Consider the following 26,696-nt stretch of genomic DNA (forward strand, 5'->3'; position numbering starts at 1 on the left):
CCTATTCCAATCCCTCTTTACGTTGCTTCCTTCGCTGGCGGACGGAGCTCAAGTAGTTCTTTACCCTTTTCAATTCAACGTGGGGGATCCTCGTACCTGACAACCCATTGTCTAATTTAATTCAAGTTTGTTGGAAAAATAATTCTTAGAAGTTGCACCTGTCGAGTCTGATTCAAAAGACAAAGGTACACACAAAGGACAATTCGAGAGCGTCGTTTAAACGAGGTAGGTGATGGATTTGTAAGTCATATATTTTTGGCATGTCCTTGATAAATATTAGAATACATTTCTGTCGCAGAATAACAAGTTTTGGTCATGAATTAGCCAACAAATGTTTTTTCGTTGTATAAATCAAACATAAAATGCTCAATACATTTTGCCATAATTAGAGCAAATTAGAGACATTTTCGAAAAACGTTTTAAACAATATAGCCTATATTTTTTTGTCAGAAATAAATGAATAAATATTTTCTACCACCTCTTTTAGCCTACTGTTATTGCTATGCTGTAGGTCAAAATGACAATTTTATGGAAGTTTATTTAGCTATAAAGTTGTTTTGATTTAAATACCAGGAACCCACAATCTCAATTATTAATGTATGGTATATAAAGCTAAAATAACATTTTTCTCATGTATTGTTTGCTGAGCACAGTTAAGCAGGATCCAGACAGATTGCACCTGCTACAGTGCTGTGTAATGATTCACTCCAAACTGATTTTATGATCAAACTGATTTGATGAAGTATAACATATGGGGCATTGGGCAATGCACACTGTTTTTATAGGCCTACTTGTACCTATAGAAATACAAGTTGTACTCCAAACTGGCTACATATGGACATTCTGTGACAGGGAAAACAGTTTATTTTCCCCAACCAACTACTGTATTGACATTAATAACAGTGGCTTTGCTTAAACATATTGATTAAGACATAGATATCTCTGAACTGGGCATCAAAGGCTTGGACACAGAATGGAAGAGACTGCCTATCAGTTGATATTTGAGTGGACTAACATAGATGTTTTGTGAAATGGTAAGTGATAGTTATGTTGGAACAGGTAGCTAGCTAATTGCTCTACACCTCCTTTGGCTAGTTTTCTTGATAGTAAGGGGCACTGACAATGTATAGGCTATTTCAAGCGATGGGTTGCACACATGAACTCTCATTGTCAATTTATCAACACTTCTGTTTCTGGTGAGATGTCATTTTAAAAGAGCTAACATGGACCCATACAGTACATTGACCTAGTTTAGTAATATGGCCCCAATCAGGACTTGCCTGATACAGTACGTATGTCAACAAGCCTTGTACTTTTACATGGAGAAGTGGAACTGTAAAAGTCTTAGAATCAGAGATTTGCGTTTGCGTGTGAGAGAACCCCCAAGCCCAGTCTGGCCCTTGGATGTACTCATCACTCTGGCCTCAGGTAGGGACAGCCATGAGGAGCTCCCTGAAATATGAAGAGGGGGTGTGAGCAGAGGAAGTGACACGCATGGCCTACTGTATGGAGTGGTAGCAGAACGAGAGGGCAGGGGGAGTGCATAATATCACTCTGCTGTCCAAGAAAGAGAGAATAATTAACTTTTGTTTGTCAGCTTGAAACTTCTATATTTGAATATTCAGCCAACCAGTCACCGGAGAAACGATAAGGTCTGTATCATAATAATATATGCCGTTTGCAGACACTTTTATTCAAAGCGACTTACAGTCATGCAAGCATATACTGTATTTTCGTATGTGTGGCCCCAGCGGGAATCGAACCCACAAACATTGGCTTTGCAAGCACCATGCTCTACCAACTGAGCCTCACAGGACCATTATTTAGCTCTTCCATAAAGAAAGTAGAGGCATATAAGAATAAGGTGCACTTTGATGCTACTTAGCTGAGTTTTAACAGGGCCGGATACTGCCCTAGCTGTCAGCCTGACGTTACTGGTCTCTTAATCATGTTCCTATGTACAATCAAGTAGCTATATCCTCCTTGCAGCCTGACTGTCAAGACAGAAGCTTTGAAACTATGGTATCTGGGTTATCCTTCTCAGTTTGACTAACCTCACAAATATGACTGTCCAGTGCAAATATGAGATCACTGGTTTCTAAATAGGTCATTGCACCATCTTCGTGTTGTTGACTGATGAGAGTGGACTGATTTGGTGTACTGCTGTGAGAGTTGCCACAGTTTGCCTTGACAGTCTCCCATAAGCCCTTAAAGTGCTCAGAAGCCCTGCATTTCTGCCTAATCAGCCTGTGGCACAGGCTACAAATGGGCCAAGGCTCCCGCCCCCCACATCCACCACCATGAGTCAGTCCCTTTGGCTGGAGTGGCTAGCGGCTAACGCTAATAGCAATATGGCTAATGTCACTCCTCAGCTGGACCTTCTGTTGTGTCCTGCCCTGCCGGAGGGGGACTGTTGAATCACACTAAAGCTTCCTTCCTGCTGACTTTCTCTCTCTCTTTCTCTCTCTCTCTCTCTTTCCTCTCTCACTGCACTCAGTGCACTCTGTACAGTTTTGGCCCCCCAATCTCTCTCTCATAGCCCCTTTCTTTGTCATTCTCACCCCCCTTCCCCCCTTTGTGCTTCCTGCCAGCCTGGGCCTGTGAGGGGGTATGGGTTGCCCCTAGAGATGGGCAGATGGAGTAATTCGAGGTAACGCGAGGCAGGATTGGAGGGTGGGCGTGGTGGTGGGGGTGGAACGAGGCCGGGTAATGGAGGGTGGCAGACTGGCAGCAGTGGTGGTGGGTGTCATTTCCATGAATGGAGGGGGAGTCAATCAGATTGGGGAACAAGACGAAAAGAATGACTAGGACAGCTGGTGTTTGATAAGCTACAGAAGAGAGAGGCTGTGTGGGCCAGGTGTGTGTGTGTTCGTGTTCACAGTATTCTATTTGACCATAGAGAATGATGTATCATACCATTACTTCAACCACAGAGGTACTTCCACACGCACACACTTCCCCCTTCCCACCACCATCATCCCCATCAACAACACTGTATACTGCAGTCCATCAGCCTGAAATTACCTTTCTTGTCAGACCAAGGTGAAGTCATTGGTTATTCCAGCCACTTGTGATGCATGTCTAAGCACATCTGAGGTTGCCTGGGATGCGTCCTCCTCTCTCTCTCCCCAGAGGGATGCGTCCTCCTCCATACTCTCCTTGGAGTATGGAAATGTAGTCGTGGCTAAGGGCCATGCGCCCAACACAGCAGGGAAGAAAACTACTGTGTGTGTGTGTGTTTGAGTTTGGCGATATGAATAAAAATCCATATCATGATAAATTTACTGAATTATCATGATAATGATAAGTTGAACGATAAGTTTGTGTGCACCAGTTACTTTTTTATATTACACTTAAAACGACTTCTACCACTTTGAATGTTGTGGCTACCATTGTCCCGTTTCATTTCAAACTTCACATTGCCCTCGATAAATGGTTGGTTCGGTCAGTATCGATTCTTTTGGGGTTTATTGTCCCAGCTCTAGTGTGTGTGTGTGTGTGGATATTGGGGGGTGGTGATGTTTGGGGTGATGGGGGAAAGGAATACATATCAATGATGTCTGCTTATATACTTAATTAACAGTCATAGGCTTGAGGAAGATTGAATGGAGGGTAATTGAGGAACTGGACAAAAAATACTTGATTTTCCTAGAAACCGGAGCTGAGACAAGTAGGAGAGGGAAGGCTGCCAGTGTGACGGTTAATTTGTTTGTCCACGTTCTCTCCATCTACTGTTATGGAGACTGCCACGGATATACTCTATCAGCTCCCCAATTTCATTTTTCAATTTCGAGACAGTTTTGACCATGTGCAATTTACCCACCATTACACATTTCTATCACTACTCCTCTAATGTATTTGCAGAGATCACACTCTAACAATCACCATGTTTACAAATGGATTTACAGTTTATGTTATGCAATAGGTCACTGTACTTCAAACTATGAAAATAGAGTATTACATGGGAACTTTGGGTAGTTTATCATTAAGCGCAGTCGGATTACTACAAAACCAACATTAATTTCTGCCTTTATTTCCAGTTAATTTAGTTCTTCTTGACCTAATTCCAGTGCCTGATGTGATTTTCCACAATATCAGGATTCTGTATAAAAGTGAAGCAACAATCCAGACAGGCAGTGTAGTGTATAGGTTGAGATTATCTTCCTCTAACCACTGGTTGCTTGTAAAATAGCTTGTAAAAAAGATGAAAGGGTCTGGATGTGACTTTTACAGTTATTCGGCTTAATCTACCGTGGGCTGTCAGTAGACATTTCCTCCTGCTTCTCCATTTAGCGGAATCATCACTTCCTCCTAAGACAGACTTTAGGACATCAAGACATTTGAATTATATCTGCAGATAGAATAGTCATTATAAAGATAATTTACTCCGAGTGGCGAGGTAAGGCACTGATGAGTGCTAGCATGAGAGATTGGGAGTAGGTCTGTCGCAGCCGGCGACCGGGCATGGGGAAATGGTCAGCGTCGAAGGTAGGGGAGGGGCCGGCAGGGATGTGGGTTCGTTAGGGGGAGAAAAAAAAACAAAAACAAAACGTGTGCATTCACTAACTGTAAGTCGCTCTGGATAAGAGCGTCTGCTAAATGACTAAAATGTAAATAATTGGCCTGATGATAAATGAATGCCATCTACAATACTAGATAGTTTAGGTTGAATAAAGAATTTACATTGAAGTTAGACTTGCATTTGAATAAAGGCAATGTACTGTACACTGAGTATAGAAAACATTAATAACACCTGCTCTGGCCATGACATAGACTGACCAGGTGAATCCAATTGAAAGCTATGATCCCTTATTTTATTTTATTTTTTCACCTTTATTTAACCAGGTAAGCCAGTTGAGAACAAGTTCTCATTTACAACTGCGACCTGGCCAAGATAAAGCAAAGCAGTGTGATAAAAACAACAACAACACAGAGTTACATATGGAATAAACAGAACGTACTATTGATGTCACTTGTTAAATCCACTTCAATCAGTGTAGATGAAGGGGAGGAGACAAGTTAAAGAAGGATTTTTAAGCCTCGAGAAAGACATGGATTGTGTATGTGTGCTATTCAGAGGGTGAATGGGCAAGACAAAATATTAGGTGCCTTTGAACAGGGGTATGGTAGTAGGTGCCAGGCGCGCCAGTTTGTGTCAAGAACGGCAACGCTGCTGGGTTTTTCACGCTCAACAGTTTCCCGTGTGAGTGAGTTTGTGTGTAAGGGTGTGTGTTTGTGTTTGTATGTGTATGTACGTGCATACACACACACACACACACACACACACACACACACACACACACCATGACCCCCCCCAACAGTAATAATGGTAGTATTTTATTTACAGTGAGTATGGCAAACGAGAAGGAAGCGAGAGGAGAGGAGAGAGGGAGAAGGAAAGAGAGAGGAAGTGAGAGGAGAAGGAAGGATGAGAGAGGAGACAAGCAGAGGAGACAGGAAGTGAGAGAACAGGTGAGGAGAAAGGAATGCAGAGGAAATGAGAGGAGACAGAACGAGAGAAAAGAGAGGAGGAGCAAGGACCAGAGAGGAAAGGATACAAAGATAAAACAGGGAGGGAAAGGAAGGCCAAACAACTACAATCTGTGGAAAGAGGAGAGGATGAAGGGTGCCTTAGATGAATACAGGGAGGGGAATGAAGAAAGGAATTACAGTGAGTGTGCACTTCTTATCACGAGCATGGGGTGTGCCGCGATCCACACTGCAAAGACGCATCAGCGGAAAGGTGACTGGCAGTGAACATGTGTCAGGGCGGAAGCCCTACCTTCCAGAGGAGGCGGAAAGGGAGCTTGCTGCCACCCTCAAGACATTGGCGCAGAGGGGGTTTCCCTTCACAAAGCGTGATGTCCAGCAAGTGGCCTTTGATTTTGCAGCCAACAACGACATATCTGGTTTCTCCCTGACAGCAGGAAGGGCCGGATATTACTGGTTTCAGAACTTTCTAAAGCGAAACCCAGAGCTTGGGATGCGCAAGCCAGAGGTCCTGTCTGCAGCACGGGCTGCTGGACTTAACAAAGAGGTGGTTAGCCAGTGGTTTAACCAGTATGAGAACCTTTTGGTCGAGCTGGGTATTGAGGGCACACCGTCACATATATGGAACTGTGACGAGTCTGGGCTTCAGGACCAGTTCAGTTCGACAAAGGTTGTTGGACAGGTTGGCCAGCCATGTGTGGAGGTGTGTGCCGGAGAGAAGGGGAGACAACAACTTGTCTGGCAGCGTTCAATGCAGAAGGTACATACAGTCGAACAATAATTATTTTTTAAGGGGAAGCGTGTTCGTTCTGAGTGGCTACAGGGATGCCGGAGAACACCAGCGTAAGGTGTTCAGACAATGGCTGGATTACCTCTGACCTCTTTCTGGAATGGGGTCAAATGTTCATTCAGTCCCTCCCCAGGGATGACCCCAGGCCCCATCTTCTCCTCCTTGACGGCCACAGTAGCCACGTCTATAATCTGGAATTTATTAAGCTACTGAAAAGCAAGAATGTGCACATCATGTGCTACCCTTCATTTGCAAAGACTGTGTTTGAAAAGTTTTTCACACAAACATATCAGTTAATAATTTGGAATGTGAATTTTTGTATTTTTGTGAATGCACATTTTGTTCTAAATGTGTTGTTCACACACACACACACACACACACACACACACACACACACACACACCACTGACAGTTCACTGATCTATGCTGTTCCAAAATGGATTTTTTTAATTGCACATTTGAATATGTGGGTTTGCACCCAAAATGTTTTTGAATGGCACATATGAAATTTTGTTATATAGGTTTTAAATTTTTGTGATAACAACTTGTTTTTAAAATTAATTTAAATAATAATTTTCTTGTGTGTTCCCCTTTTGGGGCTCTTTTTCATAAAACTATCAACAAAGATGTAGTGATGTTTAAAAGATAAGTATCAAGAATGGTCCACCACCCAAAGGACATCCAGCCAACTTGACAAAACTGTGGGAAGCATTGGAGTCAAAATGAGCCAGCATTCCTGTGGAACGCGTTCGACACCTTGTCGAGTCCATGCCCCGACGAATTGAGGCTGTTCTGAGTGCAAAAGGGTTCTGATCAATAATAGGAAGGTGTTCTTAATTTTGTGTCCGCTCAGTGTAGATTCTCTGTGAGAAAGTGATCACTAAAGCGCCCAGTGCACTGGGTTTGCAGCATGACTGCATAGTTCATTCCCCATTCACCAACACATCCAGTGGGGGACTCTATTTACTTATACATTTTTGCACCCTCTAAGAAACGCACTGCTTATTTGAATACACTGGCCTGCTCAGAATGGGTAATGTTGCGGTCCTATCGAGTCAGTCAGGGAAAATGTGTAGCTGTGTCTGTGTGTCTTTGGTGCATGGGTAATGTTGATGGGGTGGGGGTGGTTTGGATTTAACATTTAGGTTGCTGAAAGGGATGTAATGATGATAAAGCAGTCGAGTTGGAGAAAAGGCTTTTTGCCATGCTATCCTGGGGGAATTTGGGGGACATCAGAATTCTGCTCACACTTGAGAGCTCCCAAAGTCTGACTCATGCCAGCTGGATAACAGCAAGGCCACACAGACAGTCACTCTCTAACACACTCTAATTGACAGATGCAAAAAGGCACATACAGTACACAGTTACTTTATTCACACACACACACACGCACACACACACACACACACACACACAATCTGACTAATGACACTCCCGGACTTAAATACATTTATATACACATGTGGAAACACAAAACCCCACAAAGACAAACCCATAGACTCATCAATTAACTTATTGGAAGCTCAACAAAATTCTGCAGAACTAAAGAACAATCCCTAAAACTGTACATACAAATCAATTTGTCAAAATGAAGATTGAATATCTGTTAATTTGTGATTTCAAAAGGTCTTCAGGTTGATCATGTGATGGATTAACACACCATCCTATCCATTCTCAAGGTCTCTGCTAAATGACAGCGCTGATGTCTTAGCCATGGCTTTTATTTTACGGTCCTAGAGGCTGAGGTGGTTGGTGAAAGCTGACCACTTGCCACTGTCTAGTAATCTAATCTGAGGTTGATGAATGGCTGTAAGCATGAATCAATACTTGTATATTTTTGTCTCCAGGTGTCTGAAGATGGCGCAGGGCCCTGAGAGATATTGAGGGAGTCATCCCTACCTTTTTGCCTCTTCCTCACTTTCTCTACATTATTACTATTAAGCTTTCACTATGATAATGTCTTTCTCTCTTTGTGTCTCTCCCCCCCCCCCCCTTCTCTCTCTCCCTCTCTATTGCAGATTGGAGATGCTCCCGTCTTTGCTGCTGTGTGCCATCTGTCTGCTCATCCTACCGTCCTCCTCTACCCCCAGCCAAGCCTCAGGTGCGTGACTACCCCCTGTCAGCCCCGACTATACTGACATCCATTCAACTATCTATGACCTTTGATTTCTAAGGGTAGAGGGGCACTTTTTAATCACTCCCCGATCATTCATAGTTTTCGCTGACACACACACTGAAAACTATTTTAGGTGTGACTTTAACAGCAGAAATCAAGGTTAACTGATGTGCCCAGGTGTACAGAGGAAGTGTCTCATCCGGTATTTGTGTCAACAACACCATGACGGCATGTGGCAACTGACAAGACTTTTAAATGGGTTCCAGACTTTAACAAATACCGTCAACTGCAACCTCAGACACACCCCCCAATACACCGCCAACCCCTCCCCAATTGTTTTTAAGCTGTGAACTTTTTGACTGTATAAAGTCAGAAATTTAACCCCTTCATTCTGCACTCTCCAGATGACTCCAGACTCCTACAGGTGACCATCCCTACGACCCCTCCCTTATCTGCCGTCTTGGGGGGCTCTCTTACCCTACCTTGCCTGGTGTCACTGTCCCACCCGCCCCCCAACACGAATGGCCGCCACGCCGTCCTCTCCCTACCCAGGGTCAAGTGGAGCATGCTGTCCCAGGGACACGAGACTGAGATCCTGGTGGCCCGAGGGGACAGGGTGAAGGTCAGTGAGGCCTACAAGGACAGAGCTTCCCTGCTCCATTACGCCTCGTCCCCAGCCGACCTCACCCTGAGGCTGGAGGGTCTGCAGTACAACGACTCTGGCTTCTACCGCTGTGAGGTGCAGCAGGGCCTGGAGGATGCCGACGATGTGGCTCAGGTCAAGGTCAAAGGTGAGGCCAGGGGTTGATGTCATAGATGTAGGGGATAAGTCAGAGTTCGTAACAACTCAGAAGTGCGTGTGTCAAGGCTTGTGTCTCAGCAGGAAGTGAGCCAGTCAGAAGTGTAAGTCACAGGCTCTAGGAGAAACAGAGAATGTCCTACAAAACACAGCATAGACACTGACTGTACATTACCACTTACACTGAGTGTACAAAACATTAAGAACACCTGCTCTTTCCATGACATAGACTGACCAGGTGAATCCAGGTGAAATCTATGATCCCTTAATGATGTCACTTGTTAAATCCACTTCAATCAGTGTAGATGAAAGGGAGGAGACAGGTTAAAGAAGGATTTTTAAGCCTTGATACAAATGAGACATGGATTGTGTACGTGTGCCATTCAGATGGTGAATGGGCAAGACAAAAGATTTAAGTGTCTTTGAACTGGTACCAGAGGCACCGGTTTGTGTAAAGAACGGCAACACTGCTGAGTTTTTCAAGCTCAACAGTTTCCCATGTGTACGTGGGCCAGAACCCCTGTGGAACGCTTTTGACACCTTGTAGAGTCCATGGCCTGACGAACTGAGGCTGTTCTGAGGTCAAAAGGGGGTGCAACTCAATATTTGCAAGGTGATCTTAATGTTTTGTATACTTATTGTACACTTCTGTACCTTTATAATGTCATAAAAAATCTGCTGAGATGAATTGGTTGTCCCACCCTATGCACCCAGCCAGTAATAGATTATGGATTGCCTGACCAGAGCAGTTTGTAACCTAATACATCAGATATAGCCTACGCTTGTGAATGTAGCTGTAGTTCACACAAAATACTGAATCTGAAATAACGCCAAGACTGTGGACCTTCAACAGGGGTAGTGTTCCACTACCGGGATGCTTCCAGTCGCTATGCCTTTACTTTTGTGCAGGCCCGGGATGCCTGTGAGGAGATCGGGGCTCACATCGCCACCCCAGAGCAGCTCTTGGCAGCCTACCACAGTGGCTATGAGCAGTGTGATGCAGGCTGGCTCTCAGACCACTCAGTGAGGTAAGGGCCAGGCAGATAAAAGACCACTGTAAATGTTCTCTCATATCAAGTGGACACAGATAGAGAGATGCTTTCATCCACTTCTATAAATTTCCCCCCCTGTTATAACAGTTGTATAACACTATGTAGTATCAACACTCTTCTCCACAGATATCCCATCCAGATGCCACGAGAGGGATGTTTTGGAGACATGGACGGGCATCCTGGAGTTAGGAACTATGGGCTGCTGGAACCTGATGAGCTGTACGATGTATACTGTTATGTGGAGAACATAGAGGGTAAGAAAATCTGGTCTTTATTGGAGTATTCCATGAATTTGATCAAGTGCAGATTATCACAACCTGACTTCTCCCTTCATATCTACAGGGGAAGTGTTCCATGGCTCTGCCCCCCGAAGTTTCACCCTATGGGAAGCTAAGGCCTATTGTCTGGCTCAGGGAGCGGAGCTGGCTACCACAGGTCAGCTGTATGCAGCCTGGAATGACGGACTGAACGCCTGCAGCCCGGGGTGGTTGGCTGATGGGAGTGTACGCTACCCCATTGTCACTCCCAGGGAGCGTTGTGGTGGAGGGGAGCCTGGGGTCAGGACTGTCTATCGCCATTTGAACCAGACAGGCTTTCCAGAGGCACACACTCGCCACGACACTTACTGCTTCCGAGGTAAGAGCTTTTGAAAGCATAGATATTTAAGTTATACACGGTTCCTACTGTATTCTAAGTTGTCCTCTGGCCTAACTTTGATTCATTGCCCTTGCGTCTGACAGGCAACAGCAACACTCACACCGAATCTCCCCATGATTACCTGGCAACAGAGCCAGAGGACATCGGCCAGGACATTGTGACGCTGTCTGAGCCTCTGGAGGAATTCAGCCTGGGTCAGGTGACGGAGCAGGTGGGGAGTGAAGAAGCTCAGGGATCCTTGACTGCCATCCCTGTTCCAGAGGAGCAGTACCCATCAGAGCATATAGAGGAGCAGGGGGCTGTGGCTGGGGAGCAGTACCCAGAGCAGGGGGCTGTCCCTGGGGAGCAGCACCCAGAGCAGGTGGCTGTCCCTGGGGAGCACGGAGAGGAACAGGGGGTTGTTCCTGGAGAACATGGAGAGGAGCAGGGGGCTGTGCCTGAGGAGCATGGAGAGGAACAGGGGGTTGTTCCTGGGGAGCAGTACCCAGACAAGCCTGGAGAGGAGCAGGGGGCTGTCGATGGCCAGGGCCCTACTGTTGTCTATCACGAGGAGCTACCCTTTCCGGTTGAACCCCAAGACCCATTCACCCCCACATCCATCTCCCCAAGACCTGGAGCCCACAGAGGACACCTGGCAGCCGGTGCAAGAGGTCAGCAACCCAGAATCATATCAGCCTGCCCCTGAGGCAAACTTAGACTCAAACTACAGAGTCACAACCTATGATGAGCTAAATGCAAACCCAACACTGTATCCACCTTCTCCCGAGACAAATGATGAATCAGGTGATCTTACAACTGCTCATGAAGACAACATTGGTAGCCCCGATCCCTACCAGCCCTCGTCAGAGTCAAACGTGGAATCAGGAGAGCCCCTGTAGAGGGTGTACCAGGGACTTCTCTGGAGGCCCCCGTGCCCACCACAGGGTATGAGGAGGTGGATGGGTCCAGTGATCCACAGCCCATGCCTGGCACAACCCCTGAGAGTGGTGAGCCAACAGAGTCTCAGTATGGTATTTCAGAGGAAAGCCATCTGCAAACAGAGATCACCCAGGAGATCGAACACTACACTTTTACCTCTGAGGCTGCAGGTTACAATGTATCCGGAGTTGAAGCCACTACTAGGTATGACAGCTCTCCAGAGGAGCAACTGGAAAGTGGGCTGCCCACACCTGAGGAGGACGACTCCGGAGATGAGCGTGTCATCCAGGTGGAGCATGTCACAGACACAGACTTGGCTACCCAAGCACCTCTTATGACCTCTCAGGAGGGTCCTTCAGGCCTGAGGGAGCCATCGCTGGGGGTGTCGAGGAGACATCTGTATCTTCCACTTCACCACACGAGGAAACAGAGCTCTTCCTTGACCAGTCCACCACTCAGCCTCCATACTTTGAGAAAACAACTGAATATCGCCTAACCAACTCTGTGGACCACAGTGCCAGTGTCCTTCTCTCTGAGGAGCATACCACATCACTGGACTCATTGGTCATCCAGACAGGGGAAGAACAGTGGCTCTGCTACTGCTGAGTCAGGAGACCTGGTTACCCTAAGCCCAGTGGAGATGGACCCCTATGAACTGATCCCTACCTCTGAATATGGTGAGTCCATAGAGAAGCCTTTCTGTGCATTTTTTAAACACTTTTATTTATGTCATGTACTGAAGATTTAGTGCAGTAAATATTCAGATGTGTATTTCATGGTATTAAATGACATAAAAAGCATGAGCTGGCACACACCCAAAAAAGGTGGTAGAGGTGCTGACTAACGGAGAGTAAATTGTATTTATTTAATTATTTATTTTTAGCTAACCCTTATTTTACCAGGTAAGTTGACTGAGAGCACATTCTCATTTACAGCAACGACCTGGGGAATAGTTACAGGGGAGAGGAGGGGGATGAATGAGCCAATTGGAAGCTGGGGATGATTAGGTGCCCATGATGGTATGAGGGCCAGATTGGGAATTTAGCCACCGGGGTTAACACCCATACTCTTAAGATAAGTGTCATGGGAGCTTTAGTGACCACAGAGAGTCAAGACACCCGTTTAACGTCCCTACACAGGGCAATGTCCGCAATCACTGCCCTGGGGCATTGGGATATTTTTTTTGACCAGAGGAAAGAGTGCCTCCTACTGGCCCTCCAACACCACTTCCAGCAGCATCGGGTCTCCCATCCAGGGACGGACCAGGACCAACCCTGCTTAGCTTCAGAGCCAAGCCAGCAGTGGGATGCAGGGTGGTATGCTATAAAAGGCTATACAATTGTAGGCTATAAAAACATTTTTCAAAGAGAGAGTCGCACACTCTACATACAAGCTCCCAGTAATTTATTGGATAAACCACCAACACATCAGCATCACTGTGCCTTCTTCAGGGTAATGTCATGAACGCTAGAACGTGATGTCTACATAACCTGGTTCAAGCAATCATGACATCACCTTGAAGAAGGCACAGTGATAACGAAACGTTGGTGGTTTACCCAGCTTGTACAGTGTATAGAGTGTGCGACTCTCTTTATTAAATTACATAAAAACATCTGTGCATATGTAATGTGTGATTATTTTTTTTTAAAGAACTGAACACTCAAGTGTGGACAGGGTTACACTAACTGTAGGCTTGAATAATGTTTGTTTTCTGTTTCCTGGCAGCTTATGACCCCACTCAGGAGCAGTCTGGTGTCACGTCACCCAACTCCTCTACCCCAGATGACCATGTGGAGCAGGATGCAGGAGGCACCTCAGTGGACTCATTACCAAAGGTTTCCATGGGCTCCACTGACCAGGATGAGCACACTGACCTGGGTTCAGTTCCAACTGACAGAAGTCCTCACAGTTACTTACGACACTGGCTCCAGTGAAGCCTCTGGGGTCCACGAGGGAATGCTTGATGTTACCCTTCTTGACATCCCCCATACCTATAACCTATTCCCTCCCGACCCAGCGATCTGTGGAAGCAGAGGCCAGCTCCCCAGGTGACTTCATAACCTTCATCCCCGAATCCAGCGTTCCATCTGGGTTTGATCCCCTGGAGGAAGTGCTGGAGAAGGTGGAGCAAGAGGGGTTGGGTGAAATCCCAGAAGTAGTCGAGACTACTACCCCAGAGACAGCTTCTGGTGAGGAGGGGAGTGGAGATGAGGAGAATGGTCAGGAGGTGAGTGGAGAAGAGGAGAGTGGTCAGGAGGCGAGTGGAGACAAGGAGAGTGGTCAGGAGGCGAGTGGAGACAAGGAGAGTGGTCAGGAGGCGAGTGGAGAAAAGAAGAGTGGTCAGGAGGCGAGTGGAGACAAGGAGAGTGGTCAGGAGGCGAGTGGAGACAAGGAGAGTGGTCAGGAGGTGAATGGAGAAAAGAAGAGTGGTCAGGAGGCGGGTGGAGACAAGGAGAGTGGTCAGGAGGCGAGTGGAGACAATGAGAGTGGTCAGGAGGCGAGTGGAGACAAGGAGAGTGGTCAGGAGGCGAGTGGAGACAAGGAGACTGGTCAGGAGGCGGGTGGAGACAAGGAGAGTGGTCAGGAGGCGAGTGGAGACAAGGAGACTGGTCAGGAGGCGGGTGGAGACAAGGAGAGTGGTCAGGAGGCGAGTGGAGACAAGGAGAGTGGTCAGGAGGCGAGTGGAGACAAGGAGACTGGTCAGGAGGCGGGTGGAGACAAGGAGAGTGGTCAGGAGGTGAGTGGAGACAAGGAGAGTGGTCAGGAGGCGAGTGGAGACAAGGAGACTGGTCAGGAGGCAAGTGGAGACAAGGAGACTGGTCAGGAGGCGAGTGGAGACAAGGAGAGTGGTCAGGAGGCGAGTGGAGACAAGGAGAGTGGAAATGAGGACAGTGACCAGGAGGTGAGTGGCCAAGAGGGAGTGGAGTCAGGCTCAGGATCAGGATCAGGCGAGGAGCACTCTGAATCCGCCGAAGGAACAGGAGAGTCTTCAGGAGAAAGCTCAGGGATCCTTGAACCAGAAGTCCCAAACATGAATGAAACTGTCACACCCATCAATGGCACAACTGTCAATGGCACAGACAAAAGCGAGCCTGAGTCGAGCACAGATGCGCCCTCTACTGATATGGAGATCACGCTGCTCCCTGACTTGTCCCAGACCCCCCTGCCCTCCCCCACCATACCCCAGGAGTCCCGGGCCGATGCAGATCTGGAGTACAGTGGGGAGACCTCAGTCACTGAGGACCCTTACTCCATCACTCCACCCACTGAGGAGCCTGAGGAGACCCCCAGCCCGACGCTCACCACAGAGGACTACGATGACCAGACTACGACGACAGCACCCCTATATCAAGAGGACGTTGATGAGGAGAAACTGATTACCACTCCTACCACTCCAAGAGAAAGATTTGGGAACATTTCAGGTAATGTTCAATGCAACTCAAACCATGACAATTATTTGAATGTATGTGTTAATGCAAAACATAATTGCATACTTTCTACCATATACCTCACCTTAAATTACCCACTTGACTCTTGTATTTCTTTTATGGTCTCATGCCTCCCCCATTCTGCTTAGTCATCAGAAAAAAATATCATTCACATGGCAGTCAGAGTAGAACAGCTGACTCAGCAAAATAAGGGGATTATCATTGTTTTGTTGGAGGTAAACACACAGCAGGAGGAGCTGTCTCTGTTCATAGCAGCAAAGGATTGGGAACATAATATACAGTGAGTTCCAAAAGTATTTGGACATTGACCATTTTTGTTTTTGTTTTGGCTCTGTACTCCAGCACTTTGGATTTTGAAATGATACCATGACAATGCAATTCTAAACACTTCTACATTAAAGTGGATGCTACCTTGATTACGGATAACCATGAATGAATCGAGAATAATGATGACTGAGAAAGTTACAGAGGCATAGATAACATACCCCCCCAAAAAAAAATGCTAACCTTCCCTGTTATTGGTAATGGTGAGAGAGGTTACCATGTCTTGGGGGTATAACCTTTGCTTCTCTATAACTTTCTCAATGATGATTATTCACAATAAACTCAGGATTATCCATAATCATGGTAGCATCGACATTAATGTAGAAGTGTTCTGAAACATATTATATTCTTATTTACAATAAAAGTGACTCCAAAATGACACAATACATGATTTACCATTAATTTGTATTGGGCACAAATATAATTTGAAACACAACCAAAACAAACTGTATTTAGTCATTGCGTGCTAGGAATATGGGACCAAATACTAAACTTTCAACTACTTTATACACATATAAGTGAATTTGTCCAAATAATTTTGGTTCCCTAAAATGGGGGGACTATCTACAAAAAGTGCTGTAAATTCACCCAATATGGATGAAAATACCCCTACATTAAAGCTGACAGTCTGCACTTTAACCTCATAGTCATTGTATCATTTCAAAGTGCTTGAGTACAGAGCCAAAACAAAATAAATAAAGGCCATGATTATTTAAAAAATTAATAAAAAATGATATTTCCACAATATGAGGTCAAAATAACACTGTGAAATTGTAAAAATTATGATAATTCCCTTTTAGTGGAAAAGCTTTTTGAATAAGAAAAAAAATAATACCTGGAATTTCAGCCTGTTCAGGTGGGAGGGAGTTTTTGGCCCACAGCATGACATCACAATCTGATCTGATTATTCTGACCAATGACCAGCCATCTTTTATTTGCATATGTATCTGGAGTCTAGACAATCCTATCCGCCAAGCAGGACTGTATATGTAAATATATTTTGATTTCTATCAACACGCCCACACGATCATATTGATAATTTCAATGGCAAAAGGAGACTATGGGAGATATTTTCATGAAATAAACACACACAGTGATTTATTAGACATACAGTGATAATTAAAAATAAAATTAAAAAGACTGCATGGGGGCATTAACAAAATGGCATGGTTAAAAAGAGCATGGAAGCATATCTGCTCCACCTCATATATGCCATCTGAAAACATTTGAAAAGGTCATCTACAGTACCAGTCAAAAGTTTGGACACACCTACTCATTCAAGTGTTTTTCTTTATTTTTACTATTTTCTACATTGTAGAATAACAGTGAAGACATCAACACTATGAAATAACACATATGGAATCATGTAGTAACCAAAAAAGTGTTAAACAAAATATATTTTATATTTGAGATTCTTCAAATAGCCACCCTTTGCCTTGATGACAGCTTTGCACACTCTTGGTATTCTCTCAACCAGCTTCACCTGGAATGCTTTTCCAACAGTCTTGAAGGAGTTCCCACATATGCTGAGCACTTGTTGGCTGCTTTTCCTTCACTCTGCGGTCTGACTCATCCCAAACCATCTCAATTTAGTTGAGGTCGGGGGATTGTGGAGGCCAAGTCATCTAATGCATCACTCTCCTTAAAAATAACCCTTACACAGCCTGGAGGTGTGTTGGGTCATTGTCCTGTTGAAAAACAAATTATAGTCCCACTAAGCACAAACCAGAAGGAATGGAGTATCGCTGCAGAATGCTGTGGTAGCCATGCTGGTTAAGTGTGCCTTGAATTCTAAATAAATCACAGTCACCAGCAAAGCACCCCAACACCATAACACCTCCTCCTCCATACTTTACGGTGGGAAATACACATGTGGAGATCATCCATTCACCCACACCGCGTCTCACAAAGACACGCCAGTTGGAACCAAAAATCTCCAATTTGGACTCCAGACCAAAGGACACAATTCCACCGGTCTAATGTCCATTGCTTGTGTTTCTTGGCCCAAGCAAGTCTCTTCTTATTGTTGGTGTCCTTTAGTAGTGGATTCTTTGCAGCAATTCGACCATGAAGGCCTGATTCACACAGTCTCCTAAGAACAGTTGATGTTGAGATGTGTCTGCTACTTGAACTCTGTGATGAATTTATTTGGGCTGCAATTTCTGAGGCTGGTAACTCTAATGAAATTATCATCTGCAGCAGAGGTAACTTTGGGTCTTGCATTCCTGTGGCGGTCCTCATGAGAGACAGTTTCATCATAGCGCTTGATGGTTTTTGCGACTGCACTTGAAGAAACTTTAAAAGTTCTTGACTTTTTCCGTATTGACTGAGCTTCATGTCTTAAAGTAATGATGTACTGTTGTTTCTCTTTGCTTTTTTGAGCTGTTCTTGCCATAATATGGACTTGGTCTTTTACAAATGGGCTATTTTTTACCCTTGTCACAACACAACTGATTGGCTCAAATGCATGAAGAAGGAAAGAAATTCCACAAATTAACTTTTAAGAAGGCACACCTGTTAATTGAAATGCATTCCAGGTGACTACCTCATGGAGATGGTTGAGATAATGCCAAGAGTGTGCAAAGCTGTCATCAAGGCAAATGGTGGCTATTTGAAGAATTGTTTAACACTTTTTTGGTTACTGCATGATTCCTTGTGTTATTTCATAGTTTTGATGTCTTCACTATTATTATACAATATAAAAAATAGTACAAATAAAGAAAAACCCTTGAATGAGTAGGTGTGTCCAAACTTTTGACTGGTAGTGGTCAAAGTATAGGTAAAATATATTTTCTATAAACTGACCTCTCAGTCCACTGTAGGCCTTTTGTCAGTCAGTGATGGTGAGTACTGCTAGTATAATGGCTCCCTCCAGTGGCTTTCAAATAAATTCCCATGTAAATCAACAAAGTGATCACGTAGTATCTGTCCTTTACATTGACACTAAAGAGTGGATTCAAAAATGGAACACACACACAAAAATATATTTTAGATATGTTGTTACTGGATTTACTGCATAGGCCGGCATTGTAAATAAGAATTGGTTCTTTACTGACTTACCTAGTTAAATAAAGGTTAAATAAATCTAAAATAAATAAATTTACATTGGTGCCAATGCTTGCCCTCTCCTACCTTTGTGTCTCAGATGTCTGCCTAGAGAACCCTTGTTCCAACGGGGGAACATGTGTCGACAGTGGGTCTTCAACCAAGTGCCTTTGCTTGCCCACCTATGGAGGAGACATGTGCCAGACAGGTACAGTAACAGATTTCATATTTTGTTTTCTCAAAGATAATGTTAAAATAATGAACATACACTACCGTTCAAAAGTTTGGGGTCACTTAGAAATGTCCTTGTTTTCGAAAGAAAAGCAATTTTTTTGTCCATTAAAATAACATCAAATTGATCAGAAATACAGTGTAGACATTGTTAATGTTGTAAATGGCGATTGTAGCTGGAAACTACAGATTTTTAGTGGAATATCTACATAGGCGTACAGAGGCCCATTATCAGCAACCATCAGTCCTGTGTTCCAATGGCACGTTGTGTTTGCTAATCCAAGTTTATCATTTTAAAAGGCTAATTGATCATTAGAAAACCCTTTTGCAATTATGTTAGCACAGCTGAAAACTGTATAAAGGCAATAAAACTGGGCCTTCTTGAGACTAGTTGAGTATCTGGAGCATCAGCAATTGTGGGTTCGATCACAAAATCAAAATGGCCAGAAACAAATAACTTTCTTCTGAAACTCGTCAGTCTATTCTTGTTCTGAGAAATGAAGGCTATTCCATGCGAGAAATTGACAAGAAACTGAAGATCTCATACAACGCTGTGTACTACTCCCTTCACAGAACAGGGCAAACTGGCTCTAACCAGAATAGAAAGAGAAGTGGGAGGCCCCGGTGCACAACTGAGCAAGAGGACAAATACATTAGAGTATCTAGTTTGAGAAACATATGACTCACAGGTCCTCAACTGGCAGCTTCATTAAATAGTACCCGCAAAACACCAGTCTCAACGTCAACAGTGAAGAGGCGACTCTGGGATGCTGACCTTTTAGGCAGAGTTGCAAAGAAAAAGCCATATCTCAGACTGGCCAATAAAAATAAAAGATTAAGATGGGCAAAAGAACAGAGACACTGGACAGAGGAAGATTGGGAAAAAGTGTTATTGACAGACGAATCGAAGTTTGAGGTGTTCGGATCACAAAGAAGAACATTTGTGAGACGCAGACCAAATGAAAAGATGCTGGAGGAGTGCTTGATGCCATCTGTCAAGCATGGTGGAGACAATGTGATGGTCTGGGGGTGCTTTGGTGGTGGTAAAGTGAGAGATTTGTACAGGGTAAAAGGGATCTTGAAGAAGGAAGGCTATCACTCCATTTTGCAACCCCATGCCATACCCTGTGGACCGCGCTTGATTGGAGCCAATTTCCTCCTACAACAGGACAATGACCCAAAGCACAGCTCCAAACTATGCAAGAACTATTTAGGGAAGAAGCAGTCAGCTGGTATTCTGTCTATAATGGAGTGGCCAGCACAGTCACCAGATCTCAACCTATTGAGCTGTTGTGGGAGCAGCTTGACCGTATGGTACATAAGAAGTGTCCATCAAGCCAATCCATCTTGTGGGAGGTGCTTCAGGAAGCATGGGGTGAAATATCTTCAGATTACCTCAACAAATTGACAACTACAATGCAAAAGGTCTGCAAGGCTGTAATTGCTGCAAATTGAGGATTCTTTGACGAAAGCAAAGTTTGAAGGACATAATTATTATTTCTATTAAAAATCATTATTTCTAACCTTGTCAATGACTACATTTCCTATGCATTTTGCTATATTTCCTTTTCAAACTCATTTGATGTATGTTTTCATGGAAAACAAGGACATTTCTAAGTGACCCCAAACTTTTGAACGGTAGTGTATCTCTCCCCCTTATGTATATTTTTGTTTCCTCTGTGTGCATCTCACCTCTTCCTCTTCATGTTGGTCAGACCTGGAGGTGTGTGAGCCGGGTTGGGAGAAGTTCATGGGCTTCTGTTACCAACATTTCACCAAGCGTCAGGGCTGGGAGGTGGCAGAGCAGCACTGTCGTATGTGTGGCGGTCACCTGATCTCGGTCATGACCCCTGAGGAACAGGACTACATTAATGGTACAGCAGACCTGAAAACGTCCTTTGATCTTGTAACAGACAGCTCCAAGTGCTCTGCATAACTTGACCTGTGTAACCCTCATCCGTGGATTGTTAAAAAGGTGTAATTCAATAATTTAAATGGGGAAACTGAGTTAACGTAACAATTTTTCATTCAGTGTGAACAGAACTTACAGTCCTAAAATGCATAAACTGAATGTGTAATTTACATTTTACATTTTAAGTCATTTAGCAGACGCTCTTATCCAGAGCGACTTACAGTTAGTGAGTGCATACATTTTTCAGACCCCTCTGTAACCCCAGTGCCATCTGTGAAGAATATTTAGGAAACTAATGAATTTATTTGTTTAAACAGAATGCTTTCTGTTTAAGGTTTTATGGTCCAGGGAAGACGCAACATCTTCTTTCATGTCTTACCTGCCATTCACTCATTTTACCATGAAACATGGGAGGGCTTTGATGCCAGTGTTAGTATTGTGTCTGGAAGTATGGAGGAGATGATTATCTAGCATTCCTTAGTTGTTTCCCACGGCCTGTAGTCTTACACCAGCCCCTACTTGCTGGTGAGCGAGTGTTTGCAGGGCCAAATTTACAGTGAGCTCTCTCTTTCCCTTTAGATAAGTACAGAGAGTACCAGTGGACGGGACTGAATGACAGAACCATAGAGGGAGACTTCCGCTGGTCTGACGGGAATCCTCTGGTGAGTCTCACATAGTCTGTGTTCCCATCAAATATTTCTAGGTTCTCCATAAACATAATGTTATTTGCATGAACTTGCCTCTGGGATTGTATCCCGTTGGTATACAGAACATCCTCACTTATGTTTTGTAAGACCTGATGCAAAAATAACATCCTCCTGGTATGTGATCTGCTTCTCATACTACTTCTCAGCTACTGTATATGTGAACTAACAGTATTAAAACTCCCCTACTTCTTCATCCTCCTTCCGATCTTTTTCTGCCAGTTGTATGAGAACTGGTACCGGGGCCAGCCTGACAGTTACTTCCTGTCTGGAGAGGACTGTGTGGTGATGGTATGGCATGACGGGGGGCACTGGAGTGATGTGCCCTGTAACTACCATCTCTCCTACACCTGCAAGAAGGGCACGTGTGAGTACACAACCATAACCACCACAGTAGTGTAGCATAGAAGCTGTCCTCAATCTCTCAGTAAGGTTTTAATATAATTTGCACCCCTAACCACATTTTTCTGTTTAGCTTTCTGTGGCCAGCCCCCCGTCATTGCCAATGCCAAGGTGTTTGGTAAGTCGCATCTGCGCTACGAGACCAACTCCAAGGTGCGCTACTACTGTGAAGAAGGATTCCTCCAGACACAGAACCCCGTCATTAAGTGCCTATCCAACGGCCAATGGGAGGAGGCTTTGATTACCTGTCACCCTGGTGAGGACAGACATTCATTCTATTGACTGACATAAAACTAAATAAATGTATGATGTGTGTGATGGGTCTCTAATGTTATCATTGTATGACTCTCTTTAGTTATTTTATGCTCTACTGTGATAATGACATGATGTACCTGCTATGTTTTTCCAGCCCTGACCAACTTGGCAGAGGGAGAGCAGAAGGTCACGACGCCACCCATCAGAACGAGGGGGTGGAGGTGGTGCACACAGCCACGGAGAAAGCCACTTCAGAGTTCTGGGACATTAAGTGGAACTACTAAGCTCATCAAACTCAATATGCCCATTCCCTCTGCCCCCTTCCCTGGTATCCTATGTTCCACTCAAAGACTGTCCAACCTTGTCCCTCCAACAAGGTGGAGCCTTGTAAAATAAATGTTCTCCCTGAGAACGAGTCATCACATTCCTGTCACCAGCTCTTTCCAGAATAAACCCATTTAGAACATCAACAGACTTGATGTTACTCGGACCTAGTGCCGATCGATCACACTTAGAATAAGAGTACATCCCAACATAAGGCCACGATTAGAGGAATTGGACCAAATTTGCACAGTACAGTTTGTCATTGGAATGAGCTTTAACGAAGCTGTCCCATCCATCATTGGGCTTGTTTGTTGTATAATGATATGTGATTGTTGGCTAGTGAATTACTGTGACAAAGTACTAGTGAAGTACTTTGATATCTACCTGTGCTACCACACTGTTGGATTATAGTATTTGACTGCTAGTAACATATATTATGACATGTTTATGACGGTATACAATATGATTTTGATGGAGAGTTTTAGTAAAGTGCAACCTAAATCTCAACCTCAGCTGGTCTGACATTAACTGAAGCCACTTTCCCACTCTCTGCCACAAAGACAGAATTAAGATTTCCACTTTTATATGCTTTTGTATAAGAAAATCTCCTCAATCCATATCTTCTCAATTCCCACAATCCAGAGCATTTTCTCAACATGTCCTCTTATCTGGTGCTTTGTTTTTCAGGTGTCTTACGAACTTTGGACCCAATATTAGAAGCCAATATCCACTTTAAAGTACTGGTTTGAAAATAGCCAGAATCCAAAGTTTGTTATTTTATACTCTCGTAAAAACGTAATCACTAAGATACTAGGAAGAACTTGTGAAAATGTCCACAATGGTATTTCAGTTTTCATGCATCAATGATGCCATTGTCTTAGTTCCAGTGGAAGTACTATTGTAGGTTGGTAGTGTTTAACAGTAATCAAATAATGCTAATTGTTAATCCCATTTGTGACTGCACAATTACATAATGAACTTGTTATGAAAGAAAAAAAGGAGATGGATTAAGTGAAAATAACGAAAAATATAACTTAATTTGTAATGTAGTCTGAGTTTTTGGAGAGTAGAAAATAAATATCTATTAAAATGAATTGATTACAATGTATTTATCCAGGTGAATATGGTTGCATTTGAATTATATTTTAATGCCATTGATCAAGTACACTTTCAAGATCTTTTATTGTATTACAGTTATGCTCAATGCGTGTACTTTCTCCCATTCTGCTAATCACACACTCCCTTACATCATCTAAGAAGATAACAGCATTTATGAACTTGTCATTGTGTAATAACTATCCTGTTACATTAGAATAGTGCTTCTTGGATAACAAAGATCACAAAACTAATGTTACACAAATGCAGGAAGCTATGTACATTAGTTGTTACCTGTAGCAGTAAAGCTCATAAGAGTGGCAGGCTTTTGTTGATGTGTCCCATGGAAAAAGGCATTAAGCCTTTGAGGTCTCCTGTAATAACATATTGTAGTATTGCAGAAAAGCACAGAGCTACTTGTATCTTTTGGCGATGTTGAGGAACCAGTTCCCAGCCTTTTGACTACCTGTATCTGCAAGCCCTGCGTGCTAAAACCTGTAGGGGTCACTGGTATTCTTCACAAAGGTTCTGCGTCTTGGATCTATGAAGTCAGTGGTAGTAGGCTCCACATGCTATGGGTCTCATGGAAGCTACCTGTAGCAGAAGGCACCATAGAGACGCAGGGTCTTGTTGGGGTACCCAAAGGTGCGCACACCAGCCCCGGGAATACCGCCACAGCGCTCTCTAGGGGTGGTGATAGGGAAGCGCACACTGCCGTCCTTCAACCAACCTCCATCACAGCGGTCATAGCTCAGGAAACGCCAGGCCGAATAGAGCTGGCCAACCAGAGCTAACTCTGCTCCCTCACCCCTACACGCCTGCACTGCCTCCACAAATGTGAGTGGCCCTCCAACGAAGAACACAAAGCCTGGAAGAGAGGAAGGGGAATACAAGTTCAGTTTCCCAACTGGCGACCCGTGGTCCGAATTTGGCCTGCACGTAATTGTATTTGGCCCCCCAAGTTTTCTGAGCATTTTTTTAAATTGTTGGACATAAAATACTGTAAAAACACCAGCAAATCAACTCCAAGTGATTTCAATTTTGGAAATCTGTTCCTAAGTATTCCAATAAAACATTTAAACTTCTTGGGGAACCGTGCTATATGGTAAAACCACCCACTATCTTTGTAATTTAACATTTCCACTGAGGTTTTTATTTTCCGATTACAGTGGATGTTCCAATGCCACTAAAGGGCAACTAGTTTCCCACAGATGGACTTGTTTACAAGTGGTTCTGAACAACAGCCTTTATTGTCCATCCCCATCCTCTCAGGACCTTTAACGAGCCCACTTCCTATGTATTGCCAAAAGTCACCCTGTTGCTATGGAAGGTTTACAGTCAGAATAACATAAGACTGTTCTGAACACAGGGGCACAGGGGTCTTTTTTCAATACTATAATGTAATTGCATCCTTATTAATGTTTGATTATATGTTGGTTCCAGACTATTTTTAAATGTACCACATCGCCCAAATCCAATTGAACTCCTTTTATTCATTTCCGATAAGCAGCATTCCGAATTAAAAAGGATGGAACTAATTTGACACATGAAGACTATACTGACATTGCTATTTGACAGCTTCACAAAGCACCAAAACCCATTAGCTGACCTGTGGTTCTAGAGGTGAAACAGAAGGCATCAAAGTGGTCCCGGATCCTGTCCCGGGGGCCATAGCTGCGAATGCCAGGCAGCAGCTCCCCCCCACATTCTGGTCGTGGGTGCAGGATGGGGTAGTGGACTGTCCCATCGATGAGCCATCCCGCGTTGCACCAATCGAGACCCTCTGTCCATGCTACACAATGACAATGTGTTACTGTTTGCTTAGTGAAAGTTAGCCTTACATAAACCTCTATGGTATCAGTAAAGGTACAGAGTAAACTGTCAATGTTTTGCTGATTGAATATTGAATACCTCTGTATAGTTGCTTGAATGTGGCCAATGTGCCATCCTGTTCAGCACAGGCCTCCTTAGCTTCCTGGTAGGTGAATTTGTAGCGGCCATTTTTGCTCTGATATGGAAACACCATCCCTAAAAGTAAATAAAAGTTGTCTCTTCTTATGTTGATGTTAAGTCACACAACATATCAAAAACCTTGTCTGATTTGCCTTTTTATTCTCCAAATATATTTTAGTCTGAATAGCAAGCAATATGGTTTCTTTACAACATTTGAAATGTTTATAAAGGTTACAAGAATCACCATAATTTACCTTCTATCCTCAATGTAATGATGACGCTCTCATCATCAATACCGTTGATCAGCTCACAGCGATATCTACCATCGTCTTCTAGTTCCAGGTTGCTGAGTTGTAGTGAGGCATCCATGGCATGAGCATTACGAAGCGAGGCCCGTGGCCCAAGCAGGCCATAGGGTTTGTGGGCATAACCGTTTGTGATCATGACAATGTTCTCGCTTCCACGAAGAAGAGGTTCCAGTTTTGTCCACTTCACCTTGTAATGGCTTGGTTTGAATCGCAGTATACATGGCAAAGTGGCATTTCCTCCCCGAGGGCTGGTTACTTCAGCATAAACAGGTGGCTCAAGCAGATACTTCAGTGTCTTTGTTGCTGAGGGATTTAAAATAGGTTCCTTGTAAGATTATTCATCCATAGTCCTCCATTATACAACAATGAAAGTATCATACATTACATTAAGTTAGAATTATTTTATGGTCATCATTAAGCAATGTCACTGGCCTATAGTCAGTGACCTTCATATGAACTAAATTGACCAGATTCAATACATTAACATTAAATAGATGGATATAATTCTGCATACTCTCCTGTCATAAGCTGAAATAACTTGTGTACTCAGAAAATTATAAAACATACCTTGTTTTTTTGGAAGATAAATAGCAGACGTCCAACTGAAACAACTTGCAGTTAGTATCAAAATAGCAGCACAGTTCATAATGAAACAAGTCACCCTCCTGTCCCTGCAATAGAATAACAACATTATCTGATTTAGAATGTTTACATAATGTGGTAGGGCATTTTTGATTGTACTACGAAGAACAGTTTTATACATAGAACATTTGCCTCTAGGAGGACCAAAACAGTTCAAGAGACACCAAAAGAAAATCCAAAAGCTCTTACCTGCAGCAGTTGATGAGATGCAGATTTATTTTTCTCTTCAA

The 26,696-nt window shown here is 43.9% G+C and overlaps 2 protein-coding genes across 2 annotated transcripts; one reads left to right on the plus strand and one right to left on the minus strand.

Annotated features, from left to right (window-relative positions):
- bcan (brevican) lies at positions 1-22,975 on the plus strand. Its single transcript, XM_045219865.1, is given in 16 exon segments — positions 1-225; positions 8,299-8,381; positions 8,801-9,187; positions 10,049-10,223; positions 10,374-10,501; positions 10,590-10,883; positions 10,988-11,581; positions 11,741-12,204; positions 13,548-13,796; positions 13,798-15,244; positions 18,741-18,848; positions 20,587-20,745; positions 21,363-21,445; positions 21,710-21,854; positions 21,963-22,145; positions 22,299-22,975. Coding segments are annotated over 15 exon segments (4,734 nt in total). The 5' UTR covers positions 1-225; positions 8,299-8,305; the 3' UTR covers positions 22,541-22,975.
- A 656-nt stretch (positions 22,976-23,631) lies between these two features.
- On the minus strand, positions 23,632-26,389 carry hapln2 (hyaluronan and proteoglycan link protein 2). Its single transcript, XM_045219866.1, has 5 exons — positions 26,371-26,389; positions 25,771-26,127; positions 25,475-25,591; positions 25,173-25,355; positions 23,632-24,431 (listed from the first exon to the last, which is right to left on the minus strand). Exons 1-5 carry the CDS (start codon positions 26,387-26,389, stop codon positions 24,154-24,156), a joined length of 954 nt encoding a protein of 317 aa, XP_045075801.1. The 3' UTR covers positions 23,632-24,153.
- Positions 26,390-26,696: the final 307 nt, after the last annotated feature.

Source organism: Coregonus clupeaformis, unplaced genomic scaffold (assembly GCF_020615455.1).
Source record: "Coregonus clupeaformis isolate EN_2021a unplaced genomic scaffold, ASM2061545v1 scaf2840, whole genome shotgun sequence".
NCBI classification, from domain to species: domain Eukaryota; kingdom Metazoa; phylum Chordata; class Actinopteri; order Salmoniformes; family Salmonidae; genus Coregonus; species Coregonus clupeaformis.